The sequence below is a fragment of the Mus pahari genome, chromosome 13 (genome assembly GCF_900095145.1).
Source record: "Mus pahari chromosome 13, PAHARI_EIJ_v1.1, whole genome shotgun sequence".
Taxonomy (NCBI): domain Eukaryota; kingdom Metazoa; phylum Chordata; class Mammalia; order Rodentia; family Muridae; genus Mus; species Mus pahari.
In genome coordinates, this window is record NC_034602.1 from 29,394,491 (window position 1) to 29,421,739 (window position 27,249).

Genomic DNA, 27,249 nt, shown 5'->3' on the forward strand with positions numbered 1-27,249 from the left:
GGAGTGGGTGGGTAGGGGAACAGAGGTGGGGGGAGGGGTATGGGAAACTTTCGGGATAGCATTTGAAATGTAAATAAAGAAAATAATAAAAAAAAATTTAATAAGGATAATTTTAAAGGTAGTCTGGAAAAAAAAAACATTATAGAGGCTACAAGGTCTGGCACCTACAGATGTCTTAAGAACAGTGTACACAGAGCTAGTCGAAACCACAGAAAAGTGTCACACCTGCAAAGATGCAGTGGACTTGGAGATTAGCCGCCTTCAATAGTATCCAGATAAGAGAAGCAAGCTTGCTGTCACACACCACACCCGCTGCAGCACAGGCGGGGTTAGGACCTCTGGGCATCCGGGGGTAGAGCTCCTGCCTGCCCGCCCGCCCGCCCGCATGGTCTCAGGCCAGGCCGCCAGCACAGTTAGTAACTTGCTGTGGCTCAGATGTGAATCTCTCTTCTGCCGCTCTCTCCCAGGTGATGGGGAGGCATCTTGGTGGCTCAGATTTGAAGTCCCTCTCCATAACTCTTCTGTACCCTCCGGCTCTCCAGCCTTGTGTGAACACGAAGTGAATCCTCTCACTCAGACCATGAGTCTGGCGCCTTTCTCATCCACACTCGGGCCGCCGTGTTCTCTTTCCCTTCCGGTCACGCATCTCCGTCTCTCTTCCCCGTGGCAGGCATCATCGTCTGAAGACATGGGCAGGTGGATTGGCATCTTGCTGGCTGAGACGGGATCCTCCACGGACCCGGGAGCGCTGCACTACGACTACATAGATGTGGAGATGTCAGCAAATGTCATCCAGACGGCGAAACAGACATTCTGGTAAGACTCACGCGTGGCCTGCGGCAGGCCTGAACTCAGTCACATTCCTCTTCTGCTGTTTGGCAGTAGGTGCTCAGTGACCACGCAGACCAGAACCACACCAGGGACCAAGTGATGTTGCTCATTTCAGCCCTCTGGGATTTCTGCTAGAGTGGCCTTGGCTAACTTGTCTGAAGATGGTAGTACTGGCTTCATGGACCCCATGACCCCTGCGACATCTGCTTAGCTCTGCCCTTGCAGCCAGGGACTATAAGGGACCGTGGCAGTTTTAGTTACACCAGGGACTATAAGGGACCGTGGCAGTTTTAGTTACACCAATGAGCAGTTGTCCCGACTTTGTCCTGTGGGCAGCTGTTGTCTCCCACCCACTAGTGACAGGGGTCCTTCTAGAAAGCAGAGAAGATTCTGTATGTTGCTGAACCAAGGCCCAAGATCACAAAAGCTGTCAGGGCAGCACTTTCTAAATTTAAGTTGTGACAAATAATTCAACTTTGGGCAAAAGCATATTTTTGAGGCAGGATGCTTCCAGAGCACAGTGACCATGAGGGGTTTGTAGCAGCAGATCCCATGTGGGCATTCCGCATCGCCAGCTGTTCTCTAAGGTGGGGCATTCCGCATCGCCAGCTGTTCTCTAAGGTGAAAGTGCTTTCCGTGGTCCCCTGAGATGAGGTCTCCTTTCTCACTCCTTTGACAGACTGCTGTCCAGGCCTCTGCACAGCCCTGTGTCCCCAGAGGGCCCCTTTACACACAATGGAAGTAGGGCATGTTGACTATATCTGGGGTGGCCTTGGGCTAGAGAACTCCCGTGGCCACAGTGTGCCACAATGAGCCCCACATGACCCAGGGGTGCAGAGCCACATGTCAGGCTCAAGGAGGAGTTCCAGCGCACCTGGCGGCCATTCCCAACTGCCTAGCTTTTACTTTGAAAGAAAACCAATAGGCTAGGGATGTAGTTTAGTTGGTATGGTAGTTGCCTAAGCATGCCCAAGGCCCGGAGTTCAATCCCCAGCACCACATAAACTGGTGCACATCTCTCATTTGAGCAAATGGGAAGTGGAGGCAGGAAGAGCTGTAAGTTCAAGTTCGTCTTTGGCTATATAGTGAGTCCAAGACTATCGTGGAATACATGAGACCATGTCTCAAGGAAATAGGGTGACTGATAGATTTTGGGCCTTCCAGACACACATTACCTTTGAATGGGTCCACTGCCCCTAGCAGTTAGCAAATTCTGAGCCAGTGAAGGGAGGGTACAGAAGGTGGATTCCACATTTGTACCAGCACTGCACACTCAATGGTGCCCTACTGATGACAGAGTGGCAGACTCACACAGTGGGGCTACTGGTGTGCACAGTGGAGAATCACACAGTGGAGCCACTGATGTACACAGTGGTGATGGTGACAGGTGGAGGCCTGTCCCCAGGGCAGTGTCAGCCTGTGACCTCCACGTCAGAGAGTCTAACTAAGAGACTGCCACTCATTAAGACTGTCTGCAGCCACCTGGGAGGCTGTAGGTATGTGCCCCTCCCTCTCAGCTTCACATCCCTGTAGACTGCCTTTCCCCACATATGTCACCCAAGTAGCACAGTATGACCACTGGGTACAGAAGCAGAAATAGGAACTCAGTTACCAATCTAAGAGAGATGTTTACGACCAGAAAATCAGTGACACCTTTTTTATTTATGTTGGGAAGGCTTCTCAAATACAGGCGCGCGTGCGCGCGCACACACACACACACACACACACACACACACACACACACACACACGTGAATGTGTATATACATTCACACACACACACATATATATATACATGTACACACACAAGTATGTATTAACTGTGATAAAATATGGTAGACCCGTGATTATTGTTTTTAAATGAGTATATTTCTCACATTTTCTTTAAGTTCAGTAGGCAGTGGGCAGGGACTCTTCATGGAAGAGCTGGGGCCTGACACGAGTCCCTGATACTAGGAAGTCTGAGCAGTGCATCCTGGGCCAGCTGTGACATGCCAGCATGCACCCAGACACTTAGGTCACTCCCTGTACCTGACTCCCTTTAAAAAAAAAAAAAAAAACTAACAAAAAAAATATTTTTATGCTCTATCTATCTATATATTTATTTGTTTGTTTTTGGTTTTTTTTGTGTGTGACAGGGTTTCTCTGTGTATCCCTGGCTGTCCTGGAACTCACTTTGTTGACCAGGCTGGCCTCAAACTCAGAACTCTTCCTGCCTCTGCCTCCTGAGTGCTGGGATTACAGGCGTGTGCCACCACGCCCAGCTCATGAAATATATTTTTGTTGTATTCTTTCCTCTCCCCCAACTCTTCCCAGATCTTCCCCCACCTCAACATAATTTTTTTAATTAAGAAAACAAACCCCCAAAAGACAAAAAAACACAAAACCATAACAATAACAACGACAAAAGCACACATGAAAAAGCCTAGGGTCCTTTTGTGTTGGCAACCACTCGTGGCCCAGGGCGAGGCCCAGACCGTGGCTGGCAATGCCCGCTGACTCTCCACTGGAGAAAGTGGGCTTTTCCCTTTCTAACAGGTATTAGTTGCAAATAGCTTCTTTTGGGAAGATGGAGATTGAAACAGAGTCTGTATATCTTTTGGCTGCCCTAGAACTCACTATGTAAACCAGGTTGGTCTCAAACTCACAGAGATCCAGCTGCCTCTCTCTCCTGAGTGTTGAAATCAGAGGCATGCACCACCATGCCTGGCACAAATAGCTTCTTGGTTTGTGGTGGGACTTTGTGTCTATTTTCCCCCTCTCAGTGCTGGGATCTTGTCATTTGCAACACGTGCAGATCTTGTGCGTGCTGCCCCTGTCTCTTCGAGTTCATATGTGTATCCATCCTGTTGTGTCTGGAATACACTCTTTCCTTGGAGTAACCCACCACTTCTGGCTCCTGTAATCTTTCTGCCTCCTTTTCCTCATAGATCCCTGAACCTTGAGGGGAGGGGCTAGGACTGAGTCTCCAAAGTTTCTTGTTCCTTACATATGGTCCAGTTGTAGATCTGTGCTCCTTATCATCTACTGTAAGAAGCGGCCTCTCTAACGAGGGTTGAGCAATACTCTGGTCTTTGAGAATAGCAGTATGTCATTAGGAATCATTTTGTTGCTATGTTTCTTTGTCAGAATGATAGTAATGGGCCTCCCCTACTACCTATTTAGTCTCAGGTTTTTAGCCACGTTAGCAGTGTCAGGTATGAGTCCCATCTCATGGAGTGTGCCTTAGTGGCAGGCAAAGAATGGCTGGCTTCACCATAACATTTGTGCCACTATTGCACTGGTATGTCTTGCATAATATATAATCATGTATTATAATATATAGCATAATTGCTATTGTGGGCCATAGGGTTTGTAGCGGGGTTATATTAATGGCTAATTTTTCTCCTCCTGTAGTGTGTAGTACCTCCCAGCACTACGGACACCAGTCAGAGGCAGTAAAGCTTCTTGTTGGGCACCAGCTCTGTTTCTCTGGCTTTGATGGGCTGAGTAAGTGGTAACTTCAGCAATAACATCTTACCGTTGGCTTGTGGAGGGAACCGATAACATTGGCAATAGCCTGTAACAATGGGGTGGCTATGGGACCCCAGTGGTCAATGACTCATTAAGATGTGACCCATTCCTGCAAATGGGGGTTTTACTTGGTGGCATAAAATGTCTAGTTGCTGCATTCTCTCTATGGTGTCTCCATTTAAATTCCTTTTATATTTCAGGGGGCTTCTATGTTGGTAGGTTTCCACATGGCTTTTTTGTTTGTTTGTTTTGTTTGTTTTTCGAGACAGGGTTTTTGTGTGTAGCCTTGACTGTCCTGGAACTCACTTTGTAGACCAGGCTGGCCTCGAACTCAGAAATCCGCCTGCCTCTGCCTCCTGAGTGCTGGGATTAAAGGCGTGCGCCACCAGTCCGGCTTCCACGTGGCTTTTCAAGAGGCTTCAGTGCTAATTATCTCTCCCATATTCCCTCCTTTCCCCCACCCTCCCTTCCCCCTCCCTGTCTAATTCTTTTTTCCTATTTCTTTATAGCTCTATATCCTGTCCCCGCACTTTGGGGGTAGCTCCTCCCCCCACCCCCAGTCCCTTGAAAGCTACTTAACTCCTGTAGATATTTTAAATGAGAAAAATTCTGTATGGCAAAGGACTCTATCACTCCATCAAAGTAGCAGCCTACAGAATAAGGGGGAAAAACTTTATCAATTAAACATTTGACAAAAGGCATACTAGAGTATGCATAGATCTAAAAGAAATCTGAATGCCAGGAACACAAATAAGCCAGTTTTTTAAAAATGGGATGTAGAAATATCTTAGGGTTTCTATGATAAAACATGTCCAAGTGCGGCTTGAGAAGGAAGGGGTTTCAGCCTGGAGTCTCACCTCACACTCCACCATGGAAGTCAAGGCAGGCACTCGAGTGGGGAACTCCAGCCTGTGAAATCTCCATAGCCTGATAGATTAACAGTTGTTAGCTGTACTTATGTGGAAATTACTAAAATCCTCAAAACAAAACTCACACAATGTTAACTCTAACTAGCCAACATTACCACATTCAGGAGAAGCCCTGAGTGAAAAAGCATTTGCCTCCACACACAGCTCAGTTTTTCCTTTATAACTGACCAGAATTTTAATTTAAACCAAATGTAGGGTGGTCACATCTTGGAGAAAGGAATGTAAGTCACTGTATCAAAATGAACACTCTTCATTAAAAAGGCACATGCCATAAACTTAGCCTAGGAATTTTTTTTTTACCTCATTAAAATCTTTTTAGGGATGTCAGCTAGCAATAAAGCTAATTTTCATGTTTTAGTTTTCTAGCCAAACATTCCCATAAAACTTAACAGAGAGGAGACCGAACAAGGGAACGGCTTTCAAAATATGGTGGCTTGCCAGCAACAGATAGCCCGGGATTTAGTTCATTTTTCCCTTTTTATAACTTGGCGTCTGTGTAGTGAGTCTTTGCCAAATAATTATGAGAATTATCAGCAATTGTGTCTGACTGAAGGGAAGAAGACTGTAAGGTTTTGAAAAGGAACAGGAAATAGAGGGAAAAAAACAACTTGTGGGATTGTCCTGGGAGATGGGCATGCAGGGGTGTAAATGGTGCTGGACACCAGGACTGGGGCTGACCAAAGGCCGCGGGTCATGTGACAGAAGGACAGCCTCCCCTGAAGCTCTCCCAAGTGTTGCCCATTGTCGGCCCAGCAGAGCGTGGTGGTGGTAATATGACCCTGACTGACTGGAGAGGGACAGGGTGGGGAGAGTCACCTTCCAGCCACCATCTGCCGGTCCCTGCAGGCCCCTGCATTTGCATACAGCATTCCCTGGGACGGCCTTATGTTTTAGAGTCGGACTCATTTGTACTTACGCACTTGGCTGAAAGTCACTTTGGAAAAAGTGCCTGAGGGGAGTGGGAAGCCCCTGCTTATTCTTGGCTCCATGTGCGTTGCCCTTTGCTGCCCTGTGCCCTGCCCTTAAATGTTGGAATATTCTGGCCAGCGGAGAAGGCCTCTGGCAACAAGGATGTGTGTGTCATGATTCTTGAATCCTCCGAACTTCTCCATTGATGGAATCGGAAATGTGCCCAGTTAGAGACCCAGGCTCTGCTGACTGTCTTTGATCTTCCTGATATCTGTGCGTAAGTGTGAGTACTGGGCAGGTTGCCAGAACCTGACGCAGCAATGCAAGTATGTGCAAGTATGTGCAAGTATGTGCAAGTATGTGCAAGTATGTGCAAGTATGTGCAAGTATGTGCAAGTATGTGGTTCAGTGATGAGGAAGAGAAAGAGTCGTGTGCACACACATGCCGCACTGAGTGTTTAGCAGTGGCCGTGCTCAGTGCCGGCAGGTGAAGGCACACTTGGTATCCTGCCATTCTTCCATTTATCAACTCTCATTTACAACCGTTCCCAGACAGTCCTCAACTGAGACACTCAGCCGATGCCTTGAATGTGCATGTGAAACACGCATGAACTCCTAAGTGGCTAGTGACTCTCTTCTTCTTGAATTCCCTCCTTCTTGTCCATTTAACTTCCCTACACTTGATTTGCTGCAGACTAAGCATAGAATAATTATATCAACGTTCATAAGCTAGGAAGTGTAAGATGCTGCATCTGCAAGGGCAGGGGGAGCCGTGCTTTCTGGCTTCTTCCAGCAGGGGGCAGCAGTGCACTGTGAGAGAGTGTGGCCATTAGGGTGTGCAGAGCCACACCGGTGGCTGTGTTGCCCCAAGCTACTTTCCCCAGAGAAATGATTTTAGGGGAAATGCACTTGATTAAGTTTCTGTGATTTTAGTTTCCCTAGTGAGGAGCAAATGCTATCTTGTGTATTTCTTTCTGGGTTTTTACAGTTGTCCTGAAACAAGCCCAGCTTCCTGAGAGGCCAGATCATCTCTCCTCGTTATGCTCTAGAAGTTGTGGTGACAGTACACCCAGGAGCTTGTGTTCTAGTGAGGAGAGACAGACAAGGAGCAGGGACAGAATAGGCTAGGTCGGGACACAACTGGAAGTCAGCATTGCGGAGGGAAGGGGATTCTTGATGGCAAGGAAGGACACCCTCACCCCGCCTCCCCCGGGCACACTGTTGGGAGGAGCCATGCTCTGAGTGGGCAGAGTGAAGAGGTAGAAGGGGCATTCCTGATGCCATGCAGGCAGGGAAGGAGGAAGCTGGAGGAGCCAGGGGCAGAGCTGGAGTCTGTTTTCTGCGGCCTGTCCTGGACAGTGGTTTGCTTCATTGTTTTAGTGACGTTGGAAGCCTCCAGGTAGAGATATGCATCAGGCTGGTGTGCTCTGGGTCTCTGAGAAGCCAGGGCGGGGAGGAGAGGCAAGAGGCCCCTTTCCAAGGTGCAGACTCTCGTTCTGCCCTTGCAGCCACCAGGTATGGGTCGTCTCACACCAGGTGACACCCTCGTTCTCTGTGGACTTCGGCAGGGAGCCGCTATTCTGACACCGTCCTGAAGATCAAAAGCTCTGTCCCCTTCAGATGTCATTCACAAACGCAGCCTGTCACCCATCTGCTCGTTACAGCGCAGATGTCAACCTGAGGTTCTCACAACCCCACCGACCTCCTTAGACCTCGGGAAGAGGTTCACTTGCTAGGTCACTGGTGTGTTAGGAATCCACCAGTGTGGAGCTCTTGGGTAGGAGAGGCAGCACATGAGCTATGGGAGACCAGGGCTTCCTCTTCTTCCTTGGGTACGGCGCCCTCTCCCTAGATCTAGCACCTTCCTTGGGCACACGCCTTCTCGAGGAACAGAGGCTTTCCTGGGTGCACCCTTCTGTGTATAGTGCCTTCCCTGGGCGAATCTCCTTCCTGGTGTCCTCATTTCAGAAGCTCTTTCGCCCTGTCATCTCATAGTGGAAAGTCCCAGACTGTGATCATATGGTTGTTTCCTCAGCCACCGGCACCTCTATCCCCAAATCCTTCTGGCTTACCGGGGATGGTGAGCCACTCATTATGATGGGCAGAGGTGGCTTGTTACCATTAGGGAATTCCAAGGATGTAGGGGCTCTGGCCAAGAACAGGAACCCAATCGTGTATCTCACGTACCCCAGCAGCACGGGTTTCTGAAGCCTTAGCCTGGGGACTCACAGTGTTCTCAGCAGATCCAGGACCAGCCGAAGGCATGCTGTGTGGCTGCCAGAGACCACGAGTGCTTGCTGAACAGCCGCAAACATCCCAGAGGTGGCCAGGTAGTGGTGTAGACCATGTTGTCCCCTGCCTTTGGGAATGGTCAGACTGCAGACCGAACAAACCTGTCTCACTGGTGTGATATGCCCAGCCTGTCAGAGGGAACTACTGTGTTCTCCCTGTGTTGAGCATTCCCCGCTATGATGAAAATAAAGGTGGCTGTCTGGTCCCCTCCACTTGTAGGTACTGCTGTGTGTCCCCATGTATGGTATCCTTAGTCAGTCCTGGGGGCTGTCTTTGCTGTGGGTGAGGATTGGCCCCAGTCCCTTTAAGATGCCGCTGTCTAAGTGTTCTGCCCCTGAGCCTGACGTAGCCTTTGGTTACATCCTTGTACAGAGAGGCCCTGCTGGATAACTGACATGTCGTGTTTCTCTCTCTCAGCTTTATGAACAGGCGTGCAGTGTCCACTAGCCCATACCTGGGGAGTCTCTCCAATGGCTACGCCCATCCCAGTGGGACAGCACTACACTATGATGACGTACCCTGTGTCAACGGCTCGGTGAGTGTCCTTCAAGAGCCAATGGTCAGTTTTGGTTGGTGACAGATTGCTGGTTGAGTCTGTCCTGGGGTGTCTACTTTCCATCCAATGAGATAGAGAATTAAACCACTTCCCCCCAAACCTTGGTCTCTGACATGAGCATCAGGTCATATGATCCCTAGTAGACAGCTCATCTATCATCAATAGTTACATCTCAGGACAAAAGAGGCTGGCTAGAGGACAGTGGATTAAATTAGAATAATAGATGGAGCGGGAAGAATATTTCAGTTTACAGCGTGGGTATCAGACACAGTGCAGTGTGAGTGACCCTGATTAGTTTCGCCCAACACAGCTGCAGTTGCCATCACCTGGAAGCAGTGCCACACAGTGGCTGCCTTGCTGCATGCTCGCTTGGCTCCTGGCTCTGCCTGTGCAGGGAGCAGGCGTGGGGCAGCGTGCGTGGGGAGCCTTGTGCTGAGAGGAGCCAGTGTGCTTCTTAGGGGTGCATAGGGGAGGTTTTAGACTTCGTCCTTACTGGTCCTGCGGACAGATCTTAGGGAGGGGCTGTGCCTGGTGAGGGCTGTGAGCAGGGCTCTCAGCCAGCCTTTGTGTTGTCATCCTGGTCCCTAGCCCCAGCCCCACCAACACCATTCTGGCTATTGCATCATTTTCAAGGTGGGGCATGGCCTCCCCGTACTGTGCAGATATCAGCAGCACTGTGCCAGTTCTGTTTGTGTACCCCAACATGTAGGCTCCCCTCAAGGGTGAGCTTCCCCTCCCAGTCTGTGGCCTCAGACAATGCCTCCACATATCCATGTACCACACACACACACACACACATGGACACACACACATGCACACACATGCACACATGCACACACGTGCACACATGTACACACACACACACACACACACAAGTATGAGATGAACAATGCTGCAGGGACCCCATGCCCACTTGTCCCTGTCACATGGAGAGTCCAGACACCATGCTGGCTCAGGCTCACTCAGTGCTTCTCCCCAGACTCACCCATGCTTTCATGTTCATTTCATGGAAATAAACAGTTTGACACTCCTCCTTCCATGTGTGCTCTGGGCCTTAGGAGCTGAGACAGAATGCCTGTGTCCTGCCCTTTGATGTCCTCAGGACTTCCCTGCTCAGGCTTCCTCAGCCTCTTTCCTGTGTGCAGGCCTCTGCTTCCACGTGACTACACTTTGGAGCTTCATTTGCAGGTTCCATAAAGTCTAAGCTTTATGACCTAACGTTCAGTGTGTCCAAAATTGAATTCATTCTGCATCCCCCTTCTTTTTCCTTTCCTTTCTTTTTTTTTTTTTTTTTTTTAAAGAAAGGGCTCTGCACACATGTTCTAGAAACTTCTGTGAGATTTCTGTCACTGTTTACTAAGTGTTCCACGTGACTCCATCCTTGCTATTTGAGGAAAACAAGAGTCAAGTACAGATCATTGTGGACCTGTGTGACTGTCACCGTGAGGCACCCTGTTCTGGCGTCTCTACGTTGCTTTAGGCTGCTCATTTGTCCCCAGCATCACAAAAATAGACACTGAAGTGGCTGCAGAGGAGACACCCCCACCCTGGGAGTTTTAGGCCTTTCCTATTTTTATAACAAAGAGCTGTAATTATAGTCTGGCAGGAGGGAGCGCCACAAGGCGAGCATAAAGAACAGGCTGAGATGGGCAGAATCTATGAATTAATATTTCTTTTTATATCGCAGGGCAATTTACAAAGACCTTTGAAGCCTAAAGGGACCTGGCACTGGCTATGTGGGGTTTCTCTATTCTTTCATGGCTGTGCTCTGGAATCCCTGGGTCCTGTGATGTGGCTTTGAGATGTTATCTCTTTGTTCAGGTCATCAGCTAGCACAATGCCACTGTCCCATGTGAGGCTGGGGCACCCTGCATCCTGGGATGCCTTGGCTTCTGCCCTCAGCAGACTCTTTGGGCTGTGACATTCTCTTCAGATGCTCAAGTGAGGGACTTAGATGGCGTTGACCTTGGTGGTGACTTTGCTGGCCTCCAGGGTAGCATGGACCAGCCCAGGGTACTCTTTATTCTGGTCCTGTCCCTTTATCAGAGCCCAAGGCTCTCTGAGGTTGACTTTGGCTGCTGCTGCCTCAGTTTCCCCTGAATGCCAAACGGACTCTGTGATAAATCAGCCAGTGTGTGCAGAGCACCATGGCTCATGACCATGATCTCAAACACTTCCCTGTGTGGCACGGAGCTCCAGGCTCTGCTCTGACGTCACTTCCTATGTCCTAGGGAACTTTCAAACCCCAGGTCTCTAGAGCTGGTAATGACAGCTCAGCACTTTTCCTTTTGAAAAAACAAAACGAAAATGTCATGATCCAATGACTCTGGGAACAATTTAAGCACAGAGAAAACTTCCTATGCCTCCAAAGGCAAAGGGGCTCTTAGGAAGCAGCCCACAGCTGTGGGAGGCGCGTGCGCCTGTGTCTGCGCCTGCGCATGACGTCATGAGGCGTGTTGGGGGGTGCTGCTAACATCTCGCTGTGCTCATCTCTGTTCTCGGCTGGCCACTAACAAACAGGCTGTGTGTGTTGCAGTGGGACATGGATGGCGGCTTTCCTGGCTGTGGGAGCAGAGGCCCAGTGGAAGAGGTGCTTTATGATAACGCGGGCCTCTACGATAACTTGCCATCGCCGACAATCTTTGCTCGCTCCTCTCCTGCTGACCGGAGGGCGTCTCGGCCACCCACTGACAGGCTGTCCTCTAACCACTACAAATCCCCCGCCTCCTGCAGCCCACCCTGCTCCCCATCTGTCACTAACACCTCTTCTGTGGGGAGGGCGTCTCTCGGGCTGCACTCCCAGGTACAGACTACGTTCCCAAACTCCCCCGACCTCAGTGGCCCTGCAGGGACCATGTGCTCACCACCTCACAGACACCAAAGTGTCTCACAGTCTCCAGCCATAACCTAGTTCACAGTTAGCCACCAAGGGCCGTGTGTGACCAGCTCCCAGATTGTCCCCAGATTTCCCCAGTACATTTTGAGAATGTCAGAGATTATAAAAAGAGGCCATGCCACTTCCAGAAAATTCTGTAATGCCAGGTTTCTCTACTATGTTCTACCTTGGGTATAAGTTAGCAAGGGCTGCCCCCAGGGAGTGGTTACTTCCTGTGTGTAAATACGACCTGCACCACGATGACGGCCAGAGTGTCAGCAGGGAGAGGATGACGTGTGCCCTGCACCTGTGTGACGGGAAGGGTCTGATTCTGAGTGGTACATAGGCCTGAGGCCCAAACTCTTGTTTGCCCACTCTGTGGCATGCACCAACATTTCTGAGGAGATATTAACTGCCTCCATGAATTTTTAACCATGTATACTCTTCATTTATATACTCTTCCTGGAGTCCTGGGTACCTCATTTAAGAACACTCTGAAAACAGAGAGCAAGAGGCCAGGCTTTCTGCGGTCTGCTATACTCTTTGGGCATTTTTTGAGAAAACAACAGACACCAGGTAAAGTCCTAGGCCTCCAGGTAGCAGTGACTCGTAGCCACACCTCCAGACATTGCTTTGTCAGAACAGACACCTAAGGCTTGAGTTATGTAGATGCCACCCCCGGGGAGAGTCTGATGCCTAATGAGAGGGGTGGACCCTGGCTGAGTGACTGCTTGAGCACCATTGGCCTCTCCCAGTTTCCCAAGGATCCCTACCCAGGTCTGGCCATTGTGTCCTACCCACATTCGCTGGTGGCACAGTTGTCTTTGGTGAACCTGCCATCTGTGCATTGAGATTACCCCCTTGCTGGTCAGGTATCACGTGATGCATACGGTGGTGCTCTCACTGTCGCTTACCCTAGTCTCTGTTTCAAATAGGGCCGAATTCTAGTGCCTTTGCATGTCACATCCTTGTGTGGCCATTCTTTTGGGAGCCTGTTGGCTGTGAGAGCACATACTTTCCGAGAGCACCTGGAAGCCATCTTGTGCATGGATGTGCAGTGTCACTTAGAATCCTGTGGGAGGTGCCAGCGTCTTTATATTTTTAAGTGAGCAAGCAGAGGTTCAGAAAGTTTCGAAGGGCTAGCTCAGGGTCTCCTAAATGACAAGCCAGAATTGCAGCTAGATCTTTATGCAGCTCCACACTGGGCCCCCAACATGAGAGGCAGGCAGTGGGAACTGAGAGGGGGGAGAGTGACAGGGCCTGGGTGTTAAGCTCCCTCTACGTTGAGCTCAATGCCTGGCATGCAGTGTCACGTGCCAGATATGGAGCTGTGGCTTGCAGAGGTTGGGTGAGCAGGGGACTGTTGAATTTTTTTTAAGCTTATAGCTGGTGAAGGTTTACGTTGTATATATTTATGCTATTTCTTTTTTAGATTTATTTATTTTATGTATATGAGTACACTGTAGCTGTCTTCAGACACACCAGCAGAGGGCATCAGATTCCATTACAGATGGCTGTGAACCACCATGTGGTTGCTGGGAATTGAACTCAGGACCTCTGGTTAAGTTCTCTTAACCACTGAGCCATCTCTTCAGCCCTGTGCTATTTCTGTATATGTGTCTCTTACATCCTTCCTCAGAACCATCTGATCTGGAAGGAGGTTATGAATCTCATTATTATATCATCCGGTTAAGGACAAGAACCTCCCTGCAGAACCAGGCCCTTCCCCTAGGAAAAGTCCTCTTATGGAAAAGTGACTTAGCTCTAGAAATAGAGGTTCACAGGTTCTCGGAGGGTACGGCTGCATGCCTGTGCATGGTCACTCAGAGCTGCTTTCTTATCAGCACTTAAGGCCCCAGTAGAAACACAACATCCCTCCCATTGCAGACTTCCTGGTAGCCTTGGGTACCCAGCTTTCAGTGCTGGGAAGTGTCCTAGCTGTCAAAGGGACCACGAGGAAGCCCAGGGACAGTGACTGGAAGGCCAATTGGTTTTCTTTTGTCCTCGGTCCATGCCAGTAGGGTGTACTTAAGAGTCAGAGACTAAAAAGAAATAACTTTGGGCAACAGGGCGCTTTTGTTCAATTATTTTTCATTTTCTCTGTGTGTTTCAACAGTTGAAGAGCAAAAAGCCTCCAGCGTCATCTAATGGGGTTCCTGTAAAGGGGAAGGCTCCCAGCAGTCAGCAAAAAAAGGTGGAATCTGCAGGTGGTGTGAAACGGACAGCATCAAGTGAGTTTCCCCTCTGGCTCCTCTCTCTGCTTTGGTGCAGTTTGCAGACTTGAGGCGGACTGAGCCATTCCTGCAGCAGATGCCAGCCTTGGGGCTGTGTTGGGAGGTGGGACAGTGTGCATTCCCCCTCCCCCTCTTTACCTGCCAGGATCTCTAACCCGGCCTCTGTGACCGTTGCTTGGCTTCCTGGAATAGCATTCAACAGTGAGGCACTGGTCCAGGAGACTCTACTTGTGTCTCTAGAACACCGCTGACAAATCATGTAAACTCTGAATACAGCTCCTTCATCTGTCAGATGTACAGGCAGGCAGTCAACTGCTTTGGTCGATGCAGTGGGGATGGTGATGCTGTGTACCTCAACCAAAGCCCCCAGATGCTCAAGGGCACAGGAGGCCTTGCTACTTCTATGCAGATCACAGTGCACAGCCAATGCCTTCCACTCCTTCTGGTCTCCAGCAGTTGTGTAGTAAGTGTAGATGCTGTGCACCCCATTATGTTATGCAAGTGAGGGATGAGCCCCAGGTAGTACAGGAGAGCCAGAGGTCTCACCACAGGCCAGCCACTGAGCTAGGACGTGGGCCGGCCAGGCTTTCAGACTGCAGAGCCAGCTGTACAGAGCAGGCAGAGAGAGAGAGAGAGAGAGAGAGAGAGAGAGAGAGAGAGAGAGAGAGAGAGAGAGAGAGAGAGAGAGAGAGCGCCAGCCTGCCTGAGAGTTCAGCAGCCGCCCTCTGAACTGATCTGGATGTGCTGATGTCTTGAGTTTGTGCTTGCCCTGCCTAGGTACATTGGGTGATCTACCACTCAGCCAGCCAGCCCGTGGGACTTATTCATTCAGAGTGCTCACTTGTTGCTGGGGATGCAGTGAGGGGATCATGCCAGCTTGGAAAAGCAGGCATAAGGACTGCATGGGGCTCTGCAGGTCCTGGAGCTCCTCCATCAGTCTGGGCCAAGCGAGTGTCCATGCCAAATCCTGACATGCCATCACTACTGGGATTCCTACTTGAGCCTTCCGGTCTGCAGCCATGCAGTTAATAGATCAGCTTCAGTGATAGTGTGGGTATGTCTTCACCCGGGGACCTCCATTCCTACTTGGCGAGAAAAGGCCTTAATCTTTGTCATAGTCAGGGTTTCTGTTCCTGGACAAACATCATGACCAAGAAGCAAGTTGGGGAGAAAAGGGTTTATTTGGCTTACATCTTCCACATTGCTGTTGATCGGGACTGGAACTCAAGCAGGTCAGGGAGCAGGAGCTGATGCAGAAGCCATGGAGGGATGTTCTTTACTGGCTTGCTTCCCCTGGCTTGCTCTCTTATAGAACCCAAGACTACCACCCACAAGGGGCCTTTCCCCCTTGATCACTAACTGAGAAAATGCCCCCCAGCTGGACCTCATGGGGGCATTTCCCCCAACTGAAACTCCTTTCTCTGTGATAACTCCAGCCTGTGTCAAGTTGACACACAAAACCAGCCAGTACAATTGACCTACACAGGGCTGGCATCCGTTTTAGGGTCAGAGTGCTCAAAGGCACAGGAAGGCTGTCTTTTTTCATGGTCAAAGCATGGATGAGCCTTGGGACTTCTGTGGCATTTGGCTGCTTCGGCCCCAGGGAACCTGTGAATTCTTAAGAGGAGTTTGTCTACTCCTGTGCTTTCAAACCTGCATTTCAAATAGGCATGTCAGGAGCCTGCCAGGCTGTGTCTCCTCATTGTCACCGACTTCCCTTGGCCCCCTCTCTCTGTAATTTCATTCCCCGATGTCTTGGGTGTGCTCACACTCTTGTTCTTAGTGTTGTTCATTCAGGGAGGTGCAGGAGCCAGAAGGATGCGACGGCTTAAAATGCCTTGTTAAGCAAGATCTGAATCCCACGCGGGCTCTGTCAGCCTGGAGTTTCTCACGGCCCTCTGCTCGCTTTATTTTATGGATGATTTATCCCGGTATCTGGTGGGACCGTCTGTAGGGAATGTTTTATTAACTTTGGTGACATCTAATGGAAACAAAAGAGAAAAATAATTGCATCCCTCGCTTCTGCCGAGTTCAGCCGATCGCATTACAGTTGTATAGAGCTTATTGCATGGGGACCAAATGTCGGGGAAATTTATAAGCTGCCGTCTGTAGGTTTGTTGGGGGGACATATTGGTTAAGACAGTGGCGTTTGCACAGTTTAGCATGGAACTTTCTGGGAGTACCTTGGTTTCAAGAGACAGGGCGGTTACTCTTGGGCTGAGGATCAGGCAATGTCATTCTGTGGAGGTGCTTTTGGTGAGGGAGGGAATGCTGACTGGATGTGGGAAGAGCACACATCTCCATGAATAGGGCACATTATTGAAGAAGTGATGGTAGAGCCAGCACAGGACAGGCGCTGTGTGAGCAAGACTGACAGGTCAGTCATCTGACTGCCATGGGGGCTGCCAGAAAAGTCCACCCCAATCCGGGCACCTCATCACATAGTTATCTGTGTTAGGAACATGCATCCAATTTTAAAGACACACACAGCCATCCTTGTCCCTCCCTGGCTTCTACTCTGAAACAGAGAGACATGCAGATAGGCAGTGACAGACGGGCAGGCAGTGTCCAGCTACTCTCGGAGCTGGCGGGTGTACAGTGACTATAAAGATGATAGAAGCAACCTTGGGGTCAGCGGGCCTTGGCCAGTCACACGAGTATCTCCTGTCCTTCACCATCTTTTCCAGGGAGGTTTTTCCTAAATTCTTATCTGACTGCTCTAAGTTCCTGCTTTGACTTCCCCACAGTAACAATGTAACCTGAAACTATAGTCCAGGCTGAAGAGACTGTAGGGCCTAGGTTCAACACTGTGCGAACTGCTATGTGTGGGTTTCCCACAATGCGTTTACTTATTTACGAATTCACTGTTCGGTCATTAAATTTTAACAGCTACTTGTATAGGACTCATTTGTGTAGTTACTTTAAGTGCTTTATAAATATTAACTGAATTTTTATAGCTGCCTGTGAACGGCCTGCTCTTATCCCCATTTCACAGGAAGAGAAACTGAGGAAGAGATCCGTTCTAGGTTCCAAGACTGTCCTCTAAATAGTGGGTCTCCAAGCAATGTGTGCTGCTTTCTGTCATTTTGTTTGCTGGAGAAGCGCCCCCTCCCCCAAGATCTCAGGCCAGGGTAGGCTAAGAACAGACTTGGGGTGAAGAGAGGCATTGCTTAGAGAGAGGGCTACATGAACCCTAGAGGCTTTGGTTTTTTCTGTGTGTTTTGCTTACATGTATATCTGTGCACCGTGGGTATGCCTAGTGACCAAGGAGGTCAGAAGAGGGTGTCGGATGCCCTGGAACTGGAGTTACAGATGATTGTGAGCTGTCGTGGGTGCTGGGACGTGGATTCTGGTTCTCTAGGAGAGCAGCCAGTGCTCTTAGCCATGGAGCCAGCCCTCCAGCCCCTCTAGAGGTTGTTTTCCACAGTAACAGGTTGCCATTCTAGCTTCATTTCTTTCCCTGTAACAAACACCCCAACAAAAGCAATGTAGGGAAGACAGTGTTTCTTTGGCTGACAGTTACAGTTACAGGTTACAGTTACAGGTTACAGTTACAGGTTACAGTTACAGGTTACAGTTACAGGCTACAGTTACAGGTTACAGTTACAGGTTACAGTTACAGGTTACAGTTACAGGCTACAGTTACAGGCTACAGTTACAGGTTACAGATACAGGTTACAGTTACACGTTACAGATACAGGCTACGGTTACAGGTTACAGTTACAGGTTACAGTTACACGTTACAGTTACAGGTTACAGTTACACGTTACAGATACAGTCTACAGTTACAGGTTACAGTTACAGGTTACAGATACAGGTTACAGTTACAGGTTACAATTACAGGTTACCTGGGAAACCTGGGAAAGTCAAGGCAGGTGCTTAACTCAGCCAGTTGCTTCTCACCCACAGTCAAGAGTGAAGAGAAGAAATCTATGGTTATCTCCCTGATGTCCAGCACTCAGCCAGTTCTCTCCCCTGGCACATATCCCAGGGTCTGGTGATATGTGCCACCCACAGTCAGGGTGTAAGAATGCAGGGTGTAATAATCAAGACACTCCCTCAAGGACATGGCGACACACCAAGCTGTTCTAGGTAATTCCTCCTTAAGACATTCTTCCCAGATGGTTCTAGATTGTATCAGGTTGACAGAACTGTCCAGGTCACTGCCTTGCCAGTTTCCAGACTCGCCACTCTGAGCCTTATTGACAATTAATTATTTGAAAGCTGATGTCCTATGGGGAGGAACACTGAAGGGACTCCTCAGTATTCTGCCTCTATTTGTAAACATGCAGATCAAAGTATTAGAGGAGTGGAGGCTAGTCGAGAGTTCCTGCTTCGAGCCTGCTAGGCTGTTAGGACTAGCCTGGGACAGCTCTGTGTACCCCAAGAGCTGCTGGACCACAGGCCTCGGCACCTGTACTCCTCTGGCTGAGCTAACCCTGTGCTCCCTGCTCAGATGCTGAGCAGTACAAATATGGGAAGAATCGGGTAGAAGCAGACGCCAAGCGGTTACAGTCCAAAGAGGAAGAGCTGCTGAAGAGGAAAGAGACCCTGCGGAACAGGCTGGCACAGCTGCGGAAAGAGAGGAAGGACCTGAGGGCCGCCATCGAAGTGAATGCAGGTATGGGGGACTTGGCCCTGATGGCCCACGTGCCTGTGCCCGCTAGAGTTCTCGATTCCATTCAGCTCACCCTCAGCTCTATGGGCCAAGGCTGCCTCTTTAGCCTTGCCTCCTGCGGTGTTGGCCTTGTGGGGGGAGCCCAGGGCAGTACAGGGTTGACTCAGTGATGCCACCATAGGCAGGGACTGTGCCCTGACGCCAGCTGCACAGTGAGACTCCAACAATTCCAGCCTCAGGTGCCGGCAGCCAAGGCTGGCAGGTTTTGTTCCTTGCCTGGGGTGACTCAGTGGGGCTTCTGTGGAGGAAGCAGCCATGGGAGCTGAGACGTTTTCTCAGAGCTCTGCCAAGGTCAAGCAGCTCCCTATTCTCAGAAGGGCCTGGGGAGAGCAAAGCTGTACCTGGGTTTGAGAACCAGAGGAAAGGACTTCGGTAGTGATCACAAAAGAGGGACAGTGAGCAAGGACAGCTGTCAGGGCAGCGGTGCCTAGAGACAGGAAATGCCCAGGTGCAGGCTAGGCCTTGCTCCTCAGACTTCCTGATCCAGGATGCAAGCTAACACCTCCCTCGGCTCCTGGCCCTATGGGGCAAGGCTTTTCGTATTTCACTTCTGTTAGCTGAGGAGAAGGGGGGGCTGTGCAGTGGATGGGGGAGCCCAGAGGGATCATTGGCTTCCAGAAGGCTTCAGTGTGGGCTGAGGCTGGTGTATCTGCCCATCATAGTTAACCAGAACTGAACTCTGTCTAAATTCAGGGAAGTGAGTTAGGGGACAGAGAACTAGAAGGGAGGTGAAGATGGGTCCACTAGGATAATCTGTGGGAGTGGGTTGGCCAAGGTGTCCGTAACTGGCTGCCTGGGAGGGGGGGAGACCCAGATATATGACAGGGAGGGAGCAGCTTTTCTACCTGCCTGTGTCGTGTCACAGGACAGAGATGCAGAAAGGCCTCTCTGGGAGGCCAGGCTTCCCATGTCCTATGGTTTGCCCACTCCCCTGACTCAGTTTTCTTTTCTGTCCATCTCTGTGCATTTCCTGCCCGTGTTGGTCATCACAACAGATTTCAAAGAGACAAGTTTACTGCCAAGCCTTGGAGAACTATATGCCAAGGCCTACAGAGATATGGGCAATGTCTTGTGACCATAGCAGCATATATAATTGTCTTAGAGTTTTACTGCTGGGAACAGACACCATGACCAAGGCAACTCTTATAAAGACAATATTTAATTGAGGCTGGCTTACAGGTTCAGTCTTCTATCATCAAAGTGGGAGCATAGCAGTGCCCAGGCAGGCATGGTGCAGGAAGAGCTGAGAGTTCAACATCTTGTTCCAAAGGCAAACAGAAGACTGGATTCCAGGCTGCTAGGACAAGGGCCTTAAAAGCCCACCCCTACAGGGACACACTTCCTCTAACAAAGCTACATTCCCAAATAGTGCCATTCCCTGGGCCAAGCATATTCAAGCCATCACAATAATAGTCCACAAGTAACTTGTAGAATTTGAGACCTCTCCTTATTTGAGTGTCACGGGGCCCCTTGGGCTGTGTAGGATTATGTTTGACTACTGCCCTAATTTCATACAGCAATCAGTTATTAGGAAAGGGTCTGGGCTCTGCAGGGAACAGCTGGGCTGGAGCATTGTGGGAGAAGACCTAGCAGAACTCGGCTAGGTTGGCCCCTCTGAGGTGACCATGTGTCCCCGTGATTTCAGGCAGGAAGACCCAGGCAGCCCTGGAGGACAAGTTGAAGAGGCTGGAGGAAGAGTGCAAGCAGAGGGAGGCGGAGCGCGTCAGCCTGGAGCTAGAGCTGACCGAGGTCAAGGAGAGCCTGAAGAAGGCCTTGGCGGGTGGCGTCACCCTAGGACTGGCCATCGAGCCCAGGTCAGGGACATCCAGTCCACAGGTGAGTGTCCTGAAGGCACAGCACACAGAAGTGCTCCATGCTCTCCCAGGCAGCATGTTCACCACTGTGTATGGTATTAGCCTAATGTTCCCACTGTGTTCAGTGTATGGAGGCACTGATGTCTCTTATGTTCGCCAGAGTATTTAAAGTCCAGTACTGAGACCTCTGCATGGTCAGGTGACAAAGGCCAGCTCTCTTACCTTTCCGTCCGGTCTAACTTGACACCAACTTGCCAGGCAGGAACTTGCTCTCACCCTGCCAGTGCTGCCAGTGCCTGGAAGCTGCAGAGACTGTAACATAACAGTCTGTGCCCCAAATCGGGCACGAGGGGGGTCACCTGTCAAGTCTGAGCTCTCACTTTTAGTCATGGCTCCTCGTTGTCACCTGACTCAGCCACTGAGACTTGCTGTTGTCCCTAACTGTCCCATGGCCTGCAGGAGCTCAGGATCAGGCACCCATGCCTCCTGTATCTCCTGAGGCTCCTCTCAATGCACTGGGGTTGCCTCCTGCATTGGTGACAGCATTTCGTATAATTGTAGACAGACCACGTCCTCAGAGTGGCTTGTTAGTCAGGTCCTTCTGCTACTGCAGACACATACTGCCCCGCCCTCTCCAGAGACATGGGTCTTTATTCTGTCATTACACTAGTGACAATACCCACCCAGAGTCGACATGGCCTCTGAAGATGTCCAAGGGAAGGTCTGTGCTGCCAAAACATTGAGCTGGGAGCACTCCAGTCAGGGGCCCTCACAAGGGTTCTGGGCTGGTGTTGCTCTGAAACAACACCCTGCACATCCCAAGTGTGTTTCCGACATTCTGAGTCATGTGATGACAACAGGGCCATGCCATGCTTTCTCAAAGGACCATTTGCCATCCTATGTGAAAGAGCCTGCAAGCCAAATCAGAGGGGATGCAGCCAAGGTGATAAATTGTTTCCGTTTTGGGCTTTCAACATCTGCATAGTGGGAGTGGTCACAGACCCAGTGTCCCTTGGGGCCGCTCATTGTCCTGGGATGCCAGGCTATTGCTGCCTGCTACTGTCAGCTTCTGCTACCAAGTCTGACCCTCTCAGTGTCAGGCAGCTCCAGGAAACACTTGCAAACTTAGGAAGCACCACACTGATGGACAGGTGAGAGAGGAAGTGAGGTTAGGAGTGTGGGCTGGAATCTGGCCTCTTGGTCTTCCATCCCTCTGAAAGTGCCCCGGGATCAGGCACGACCTGTGCTGGTCCTTCCTAGTTTTGCCCATTTCCAAAACTATTTCAGCTTTACTAAACTATTTCTCCCTGGGAAATGCCAGTGACCGAGAACGCCCCTCACACAGGGCTCTCCTCTCGTTAACAGTCTCCTGTGTTTCGGCATCGGACTCTGGAAAATTCTCCCATCTCCAGCTGTGATACAAGCGACGCTGAGGGGCCTTTGCCTGTGAACAGTGCAGCCGTCCTGAAGAAGAGCCAGCCGTCCTCAGGCAACTCCCCTTGCCGTGGCCACGTGCTGCAGAAGGCCAAGGTGAGCCCCCTGGCAGGGCCAGGTACCCCACTGCACTTGGCACTCAGTCTCCTGCCAGAGGTACTGAGCAAGTACTCCTCCAATTGTCCCCCAACACCCTCAGGGACTGGGGTTCAAAGATAATCACCAAATCTGACCCCCCAAAGCTCCAGGTCACCTCAGAAATAAGCAAGATTCCCCCACCCCCTCGGCTTGTCTTCTTTGGGCAACACAGACTGGGCAGAGTGACCCCGATATCCTTTCTAGCATTTACCTACTGTGATTCTCCAATGAGGAAAGAAAAAGCCAGAAAAACATTTTTTCCTAGGCTGGGATGTCCCCAGCACCCTGGCCTTCAACCCAGGGTCCCTTCACTTCCTGCAGTCATGTCTCTGCAGAGGAGAATGCCTGGCCAAGTCCCCGTCTCATCCTCCCCAGACACCTCCATGATGCCTGAGAATAGGTGCTGAGCGCCCCGTGTCTGAGGGCAGTGTGCAGGGCCCACTACCCCACCCCCGCCCTACCCCACCCCCACCCCCAGCAGCGGTGGTGTCCACTTCACCCATCCAGACACCATCTCACCCACTTTCTTGTGGCAAAAGAAGCCAAACTCACCTGACCTATTAATAGGGCATGCCCATGTGCGTCCCCCCTCTGAAACTTCATTTTGCCAGATCAAACACCAAAATACCAATACCACATTCTTCCCTTGACCCAGGTCATACTACGATACTGTGTATCTCTGTGAACTTGACTGCCTCGGGCTCCTGTGTAAATAGACTCGGATGATATGTAGCCCTTACTTCATGATATTCCAGCAGTCAGCTCTTCCTTCCCGGTTCTGCCTGCCAAGTGTCCCATGTCTGGAGGGGATACACTTACCTATTTGCTCCTGTTGGGTATTTGGATTGATTGGGTTTATCCCTGGCTGGCTACTGCATTCTGTTCTCTGTGGCTGAGCCCCGACACTGTGTAGCTCTCAAAGGCTCTTGGGCCATAACAACCCATGGTAGCCAGGATCAAACTGCTTGCGTTCACACATCTTTCTTCTCCAGGAGTGGGAGCTGAAGAATGGGACATAGAGGGAGCCCAGCCACGCCCATAGACTGTGTACTGCCACCAGCCTCCCGTGTGACACGTGTGCCTCCCAGAGTGGCCTGAACATAACTGCAGAAGTTTGGACGAGTCCGACGCTGGCTTGCGTGCACGCTTTCTACTGTATGACGGTGCCCTTTAGGAAAGTTTACTTTAAAACTTTGGTGTCCAAATTTACTTGTTAAGAAGCAGAAACGAAAGGGGTTGACAAGCAGGTGGGACGGTTCTGGGGAACCTCAGCTCAGCCCCAGCCTGCAGCCCGTGGACGGTGTGCCCCTGTGAGACAGGGTGGCCCGAGCCTTCCCCGTGTGCGGTCAGAGCTGCATACCTCACCCTGTTTGCCAGAGGGTCCTGCTCTGCAGCAGCAGCGCGAGCTCCCATGTCTCTGCACACCCCTCCCCCTCCCGCCTGTCCCCTGTCACTGGAGGTGAAGCCATGAGAAATAGGGCTGTGAAGAGTCCGTTTTGGTTTTGGACAAAAATCTTTTGTCACCAGGATAGAGACGTTGCCATTCTTTTTTGCCAGAGTTTTTTCATGTTTGCTTTTAAAGAAAATGCCTCCCCACCCCCACTTTTTTTTTTTTTCATCATGTGCTATGCTTAGATGTTAGGGACTTTCTGAGACCCTGTTTCCTCCCAGTTTATGATGTACTTTGAGAGTCAGCACAGAGCTTTCAGTCGTTGGGTAGCATGTGCCCCTTTCTCCTGGCCTGGGATCCCAGCTTCCTGGGTCGCTGGGCAGGAGCTCCTCAGCCCAGGAAGCACGCTGGCCACCATCTGCCTGTGGATTTAACAGAGTGGGGTCTAGAACCTAGAGTTTAACCTGGACCGTCTTTGAACAGAGACGGTCCAGTTTACAGTTGAAGCCGTGCATCACCTGTGCGTTCCCATGCTGAGGTTCGGATTGCGTGGGCCCCTCCCACTCTCCTGCTGGCCCCTGTGCACTTCGTAGGACAGTTCAACCACTTAGAATGTGCTGTCTACAGCTCATGGGGCTAGCCTCTACCCTAGGGGCTTGAGGTCAAACTGGCATTTTGGGCTTCCCGGGTACAGCCCAAACCTTTCCACCATGGGGAGATGCAGGCAGTGACCTGGAAGTTAGGCATCTCTGCAGACTTGTGCAGGACCAGTTATACACGGGTGAGAGCCTGGTGATGCTGTGCCAGAGGCAAGCCTTCCCATCACAGCCCAGAATGTCCTTAGCACACACAGGAGGAGTCTCCCCGGCTCTCTGTAGTGGTGCCTTTAGGGCCTTCTCTGGGCAGCCTTCATGGCCACGATTGATGCTCTGTGCTTGAGTCCTGCAGCAGCTGCCTTGGAGTCACCAGAGAGCAGCAAGGTGGTCACCAGGGTACAGGGACATCACAGTGTACATGGAAGCTGCTTAGCTGAAGGTCTGTCCCAGACTAGCCCAGTGTAAGACACTTGCCAGCTGTCTAATGGTGCTCTGCTCTAGTGCCTTCCTCCAAAGGGCAGTTAGGATTCCTCACACCAGCATCTGTGTGGGTTAGTCTCTGCCAGGAAACTGTGCAGAAGGACCAGGATGAAGGATACAGCCTCCACACACGCCAGCCTGCCTGCTCATGGAGCCCCTTGGGTCATCACAGGGAACTGTGACCATTCCGGGTCATCACAGGGAACTGTGACCATTCCATGCTCTGAAAGGGAAGAGACGCTAATGTGCCGTAGCCTTCCGCTGCCTGGGGTCTCAGAGCAGTGCTTTTGGCCGCTCTGATAGCCAGGAAAGCTGTTCCAGGCTCTGATTGTTACCAAAACAAGGAGAAAATGTCCAATTTAACAGCCAGTCCTGGCCAGCATAGAGGGACACAGTGAAGTATCATGTCCAGCGAGTAAGCCTCAGATGAGTTTGTCCTGATGAAGACACAGCAGGCTCTAGGCTCCTGATGTCCCTAATTTGTGCTGGAAAACCCAGCCTTGTCATCCATTCAACTGTGGTGGATCCTGTAAGTTCCTCAGCGCCATATAAAGTAGGTCCCGGGGAAGGTCAGGCTCCCAACACAGGGCTCTAATGTCCTGGGCTCCCATTAATATTCTTAGATTTGGTCAGAAAGCTAGTTGAAAAAATAAGTTATTTATTTGTACATGTTCAATAAATAGAGTTTTAATTTATATATGTACATATTGGACACCCATGATCCTGTCAGGATTCTCAGTGTTCTCATTCTATGACCCTCCCAAAGCCACTAGCATGACCCCAGCCATTGATGGCACAGGTTTGCTTTGTGAAGAGACAGGTAGGCAGAGGGCTGAACCCTTTCTGTGAGCAATCAGGTCCTTGGGACCATGGGAGTTGCTCCCCCTCTTGGGGCCTCTCTTTGTCTGAGGCCACAATGTTTCTTGGGGGATCTACTTTTTGTTACAATTTGGCAAGATGTCATCAGCTTTCATAAACCCCTCTACTTTTTTTTTTTTTTTNTCAAGACAGGGTTTCTCTGTGTAGTTCCGGCTGTCCTGGAACTCACTCTGTAGACCAGGATGGCCTCAAACTCAGAAATCCCCCTGTCTCTGCCTCCCAAGTGCTGGGATTAAAGGCGTGTGCCACCACCGCCAGGCAAACCCCTCTACTTTTATGTCCGTTTACTAACTAACTATTTGCTTACAAATATCCTGCTGGCCTGGGGACTTGCTGTGGTCCCTGGCTTGGGCATGGGGTTGGGACCCTCAGTGTCACACAGTCTCATTTACCAGTGTTCTTGCAAGGGTGAGCATGGGTCAAACAGGTCATCCCAGGTGCCAGAATGACCAGTCTGGATGGCATGGACCCACTTCACATGGAATCTTCCAGAATGCCTGCTGCTTCCCTGCCTCATGTGTCAGTGTCCTGTCCCTTCCCCGTGCATGCCTTGGTCCCGCCTCACCCACCCGTCCTCATCTGTCCACTGCCCCAATTTGCCGTTGGCTGTGTCTGTGTCGGCATGTCCTCGCCGATGGGACTTTTAGAAAATCTGCTTTGGGAATCACTGTCCCAGGCCCTGAGGCCATGGAGGAAGGTTTCTGCTATGTGGGGGACTGCAGTTCCCAGGTAGAATTCACCAGCAGGCAGCAGCAGGGGTGTCCCTGGCCTCTCCTCCCAAAGGCCAGGGACAGCCTCCCCTGTCACTGACCTCCACCCTGTGCTCTGGGGATACTTGAGCCAGGTCATTTATACCCACCCTCACCAGCATCTTCAAGGTCCATTCTATGGGTGTGGCAACATCAAAATGAGCGATCTTCCTCTCCATTTTTCTTTTCTAAAGTAAATTTGAGTCAGAAACATTTCAAATCCATGACATCGTTTTTTTATAGAAGCAATTGAATGTCTGGGTCTTGTTCCCACTGACTTACTACTAATCATGCCAGAGAGCTGGGATTCTACTGTGAAATAAACTGAAAATAAACCCAGTGTGCTGTGTGCACACCCCTCAACCCCAGGGAGAGGCCGAAGCAGCTTGGCCCTGGCCCTGGCGTGGGAAGCCCACCCCTCAGTTTTGAGGAACACCCTTTGCCAGTAGCAGGGGACACACCACTGTGAGCTCTGGAAACCCGGGCTTCCCACGCGCCTGATTGAATTATCCTTTCAAAGTGGTGTCTTTAGTTCATAATTCATAGGGACCAAAGGTGTTTTTAATATGATAATGTTTTAATTGATTTTCTAACAAAGGTTTACTCTACATTTTAACACCAGTTTTTTTTTTACATTTTAGATATTCCAAATCAGTCGCTCGTGGCTCTAAGTTGTAAAATGTTTTCACATTATGAATGTAATTATTTTCCTTAATGTATTTTTTAAAAAAACTAAAATCATATTTAAAATAATCTTGGAAAGACACAGGCAAAGAAAAGAGAAAAGAAAGTTTGGTCTTTTTTTTTTTTTTTTTTTTTTTTGTTTTCTATGTTTGTAGCCCGTCTGAACTGGCTGTCAATATATTTTGATTGTGTAGCTCAATGTATTTAATTCAGAAAGTAAAAATTTTTTATGTAAAGAGACTTGCAATGAAAAATCCTAGTTTTCAGTC

General features: G+C 50.2%; 1 protein-coding gene across 2 annotated transcripts in view; it reads left to right on the forward strand.

Moving 5' to 3' along the window:
- Afap1 (actin filament associated protein 1) overlaps positions 1 to 25,712 on the forward strand; it is a 106,325-nt gene extending 80,613 nt beyond the window's left edge. Inside the window, exons 11-18 of one of the 2 annotated variants that reach the window (XM_021210878.2) lie at positions 671 to 816; positions 8,891 to 9,008; positions 11,566 to 11,832; positions 14,021 to 14,135; positions 18,595 to 18,759; positions 20,462 to 20,652; positions 21,996 to 22,160; positions 23,195 to 25,712. In XM_021210878.2, coding sequence (XP_021066537.1) covers positions 671 to 816; positions 8,891 to 9,008; positions 11,566 to 11,832; positions 14,021 to 14,135; positions 18,595 to 18,759; positions 20,462 to 20,652; positions 21,996 to 22,160; positions 23,195 to 23,221 — 1,194 coding nt within the window. In that variant the 3' untranslated portion in view covers positions 23,222 to 25,712. The remainder of the gene's footprint in view (positions 1 to 670; positions 817 to 8,890; positions 9,009 to 11,565; positions 11,833 to 14,020; positions 14,136 to 18,594; positions 18,760 to 20,461; positions 20,653 to 21,995; positions 22,161 to 23,194) is intronic. The other variant, XM_021210879.1, reaches the window with a different exon arrangement.
- Positions 25,713 to 27,249: the final 1,537 nt, after the last annotated feature.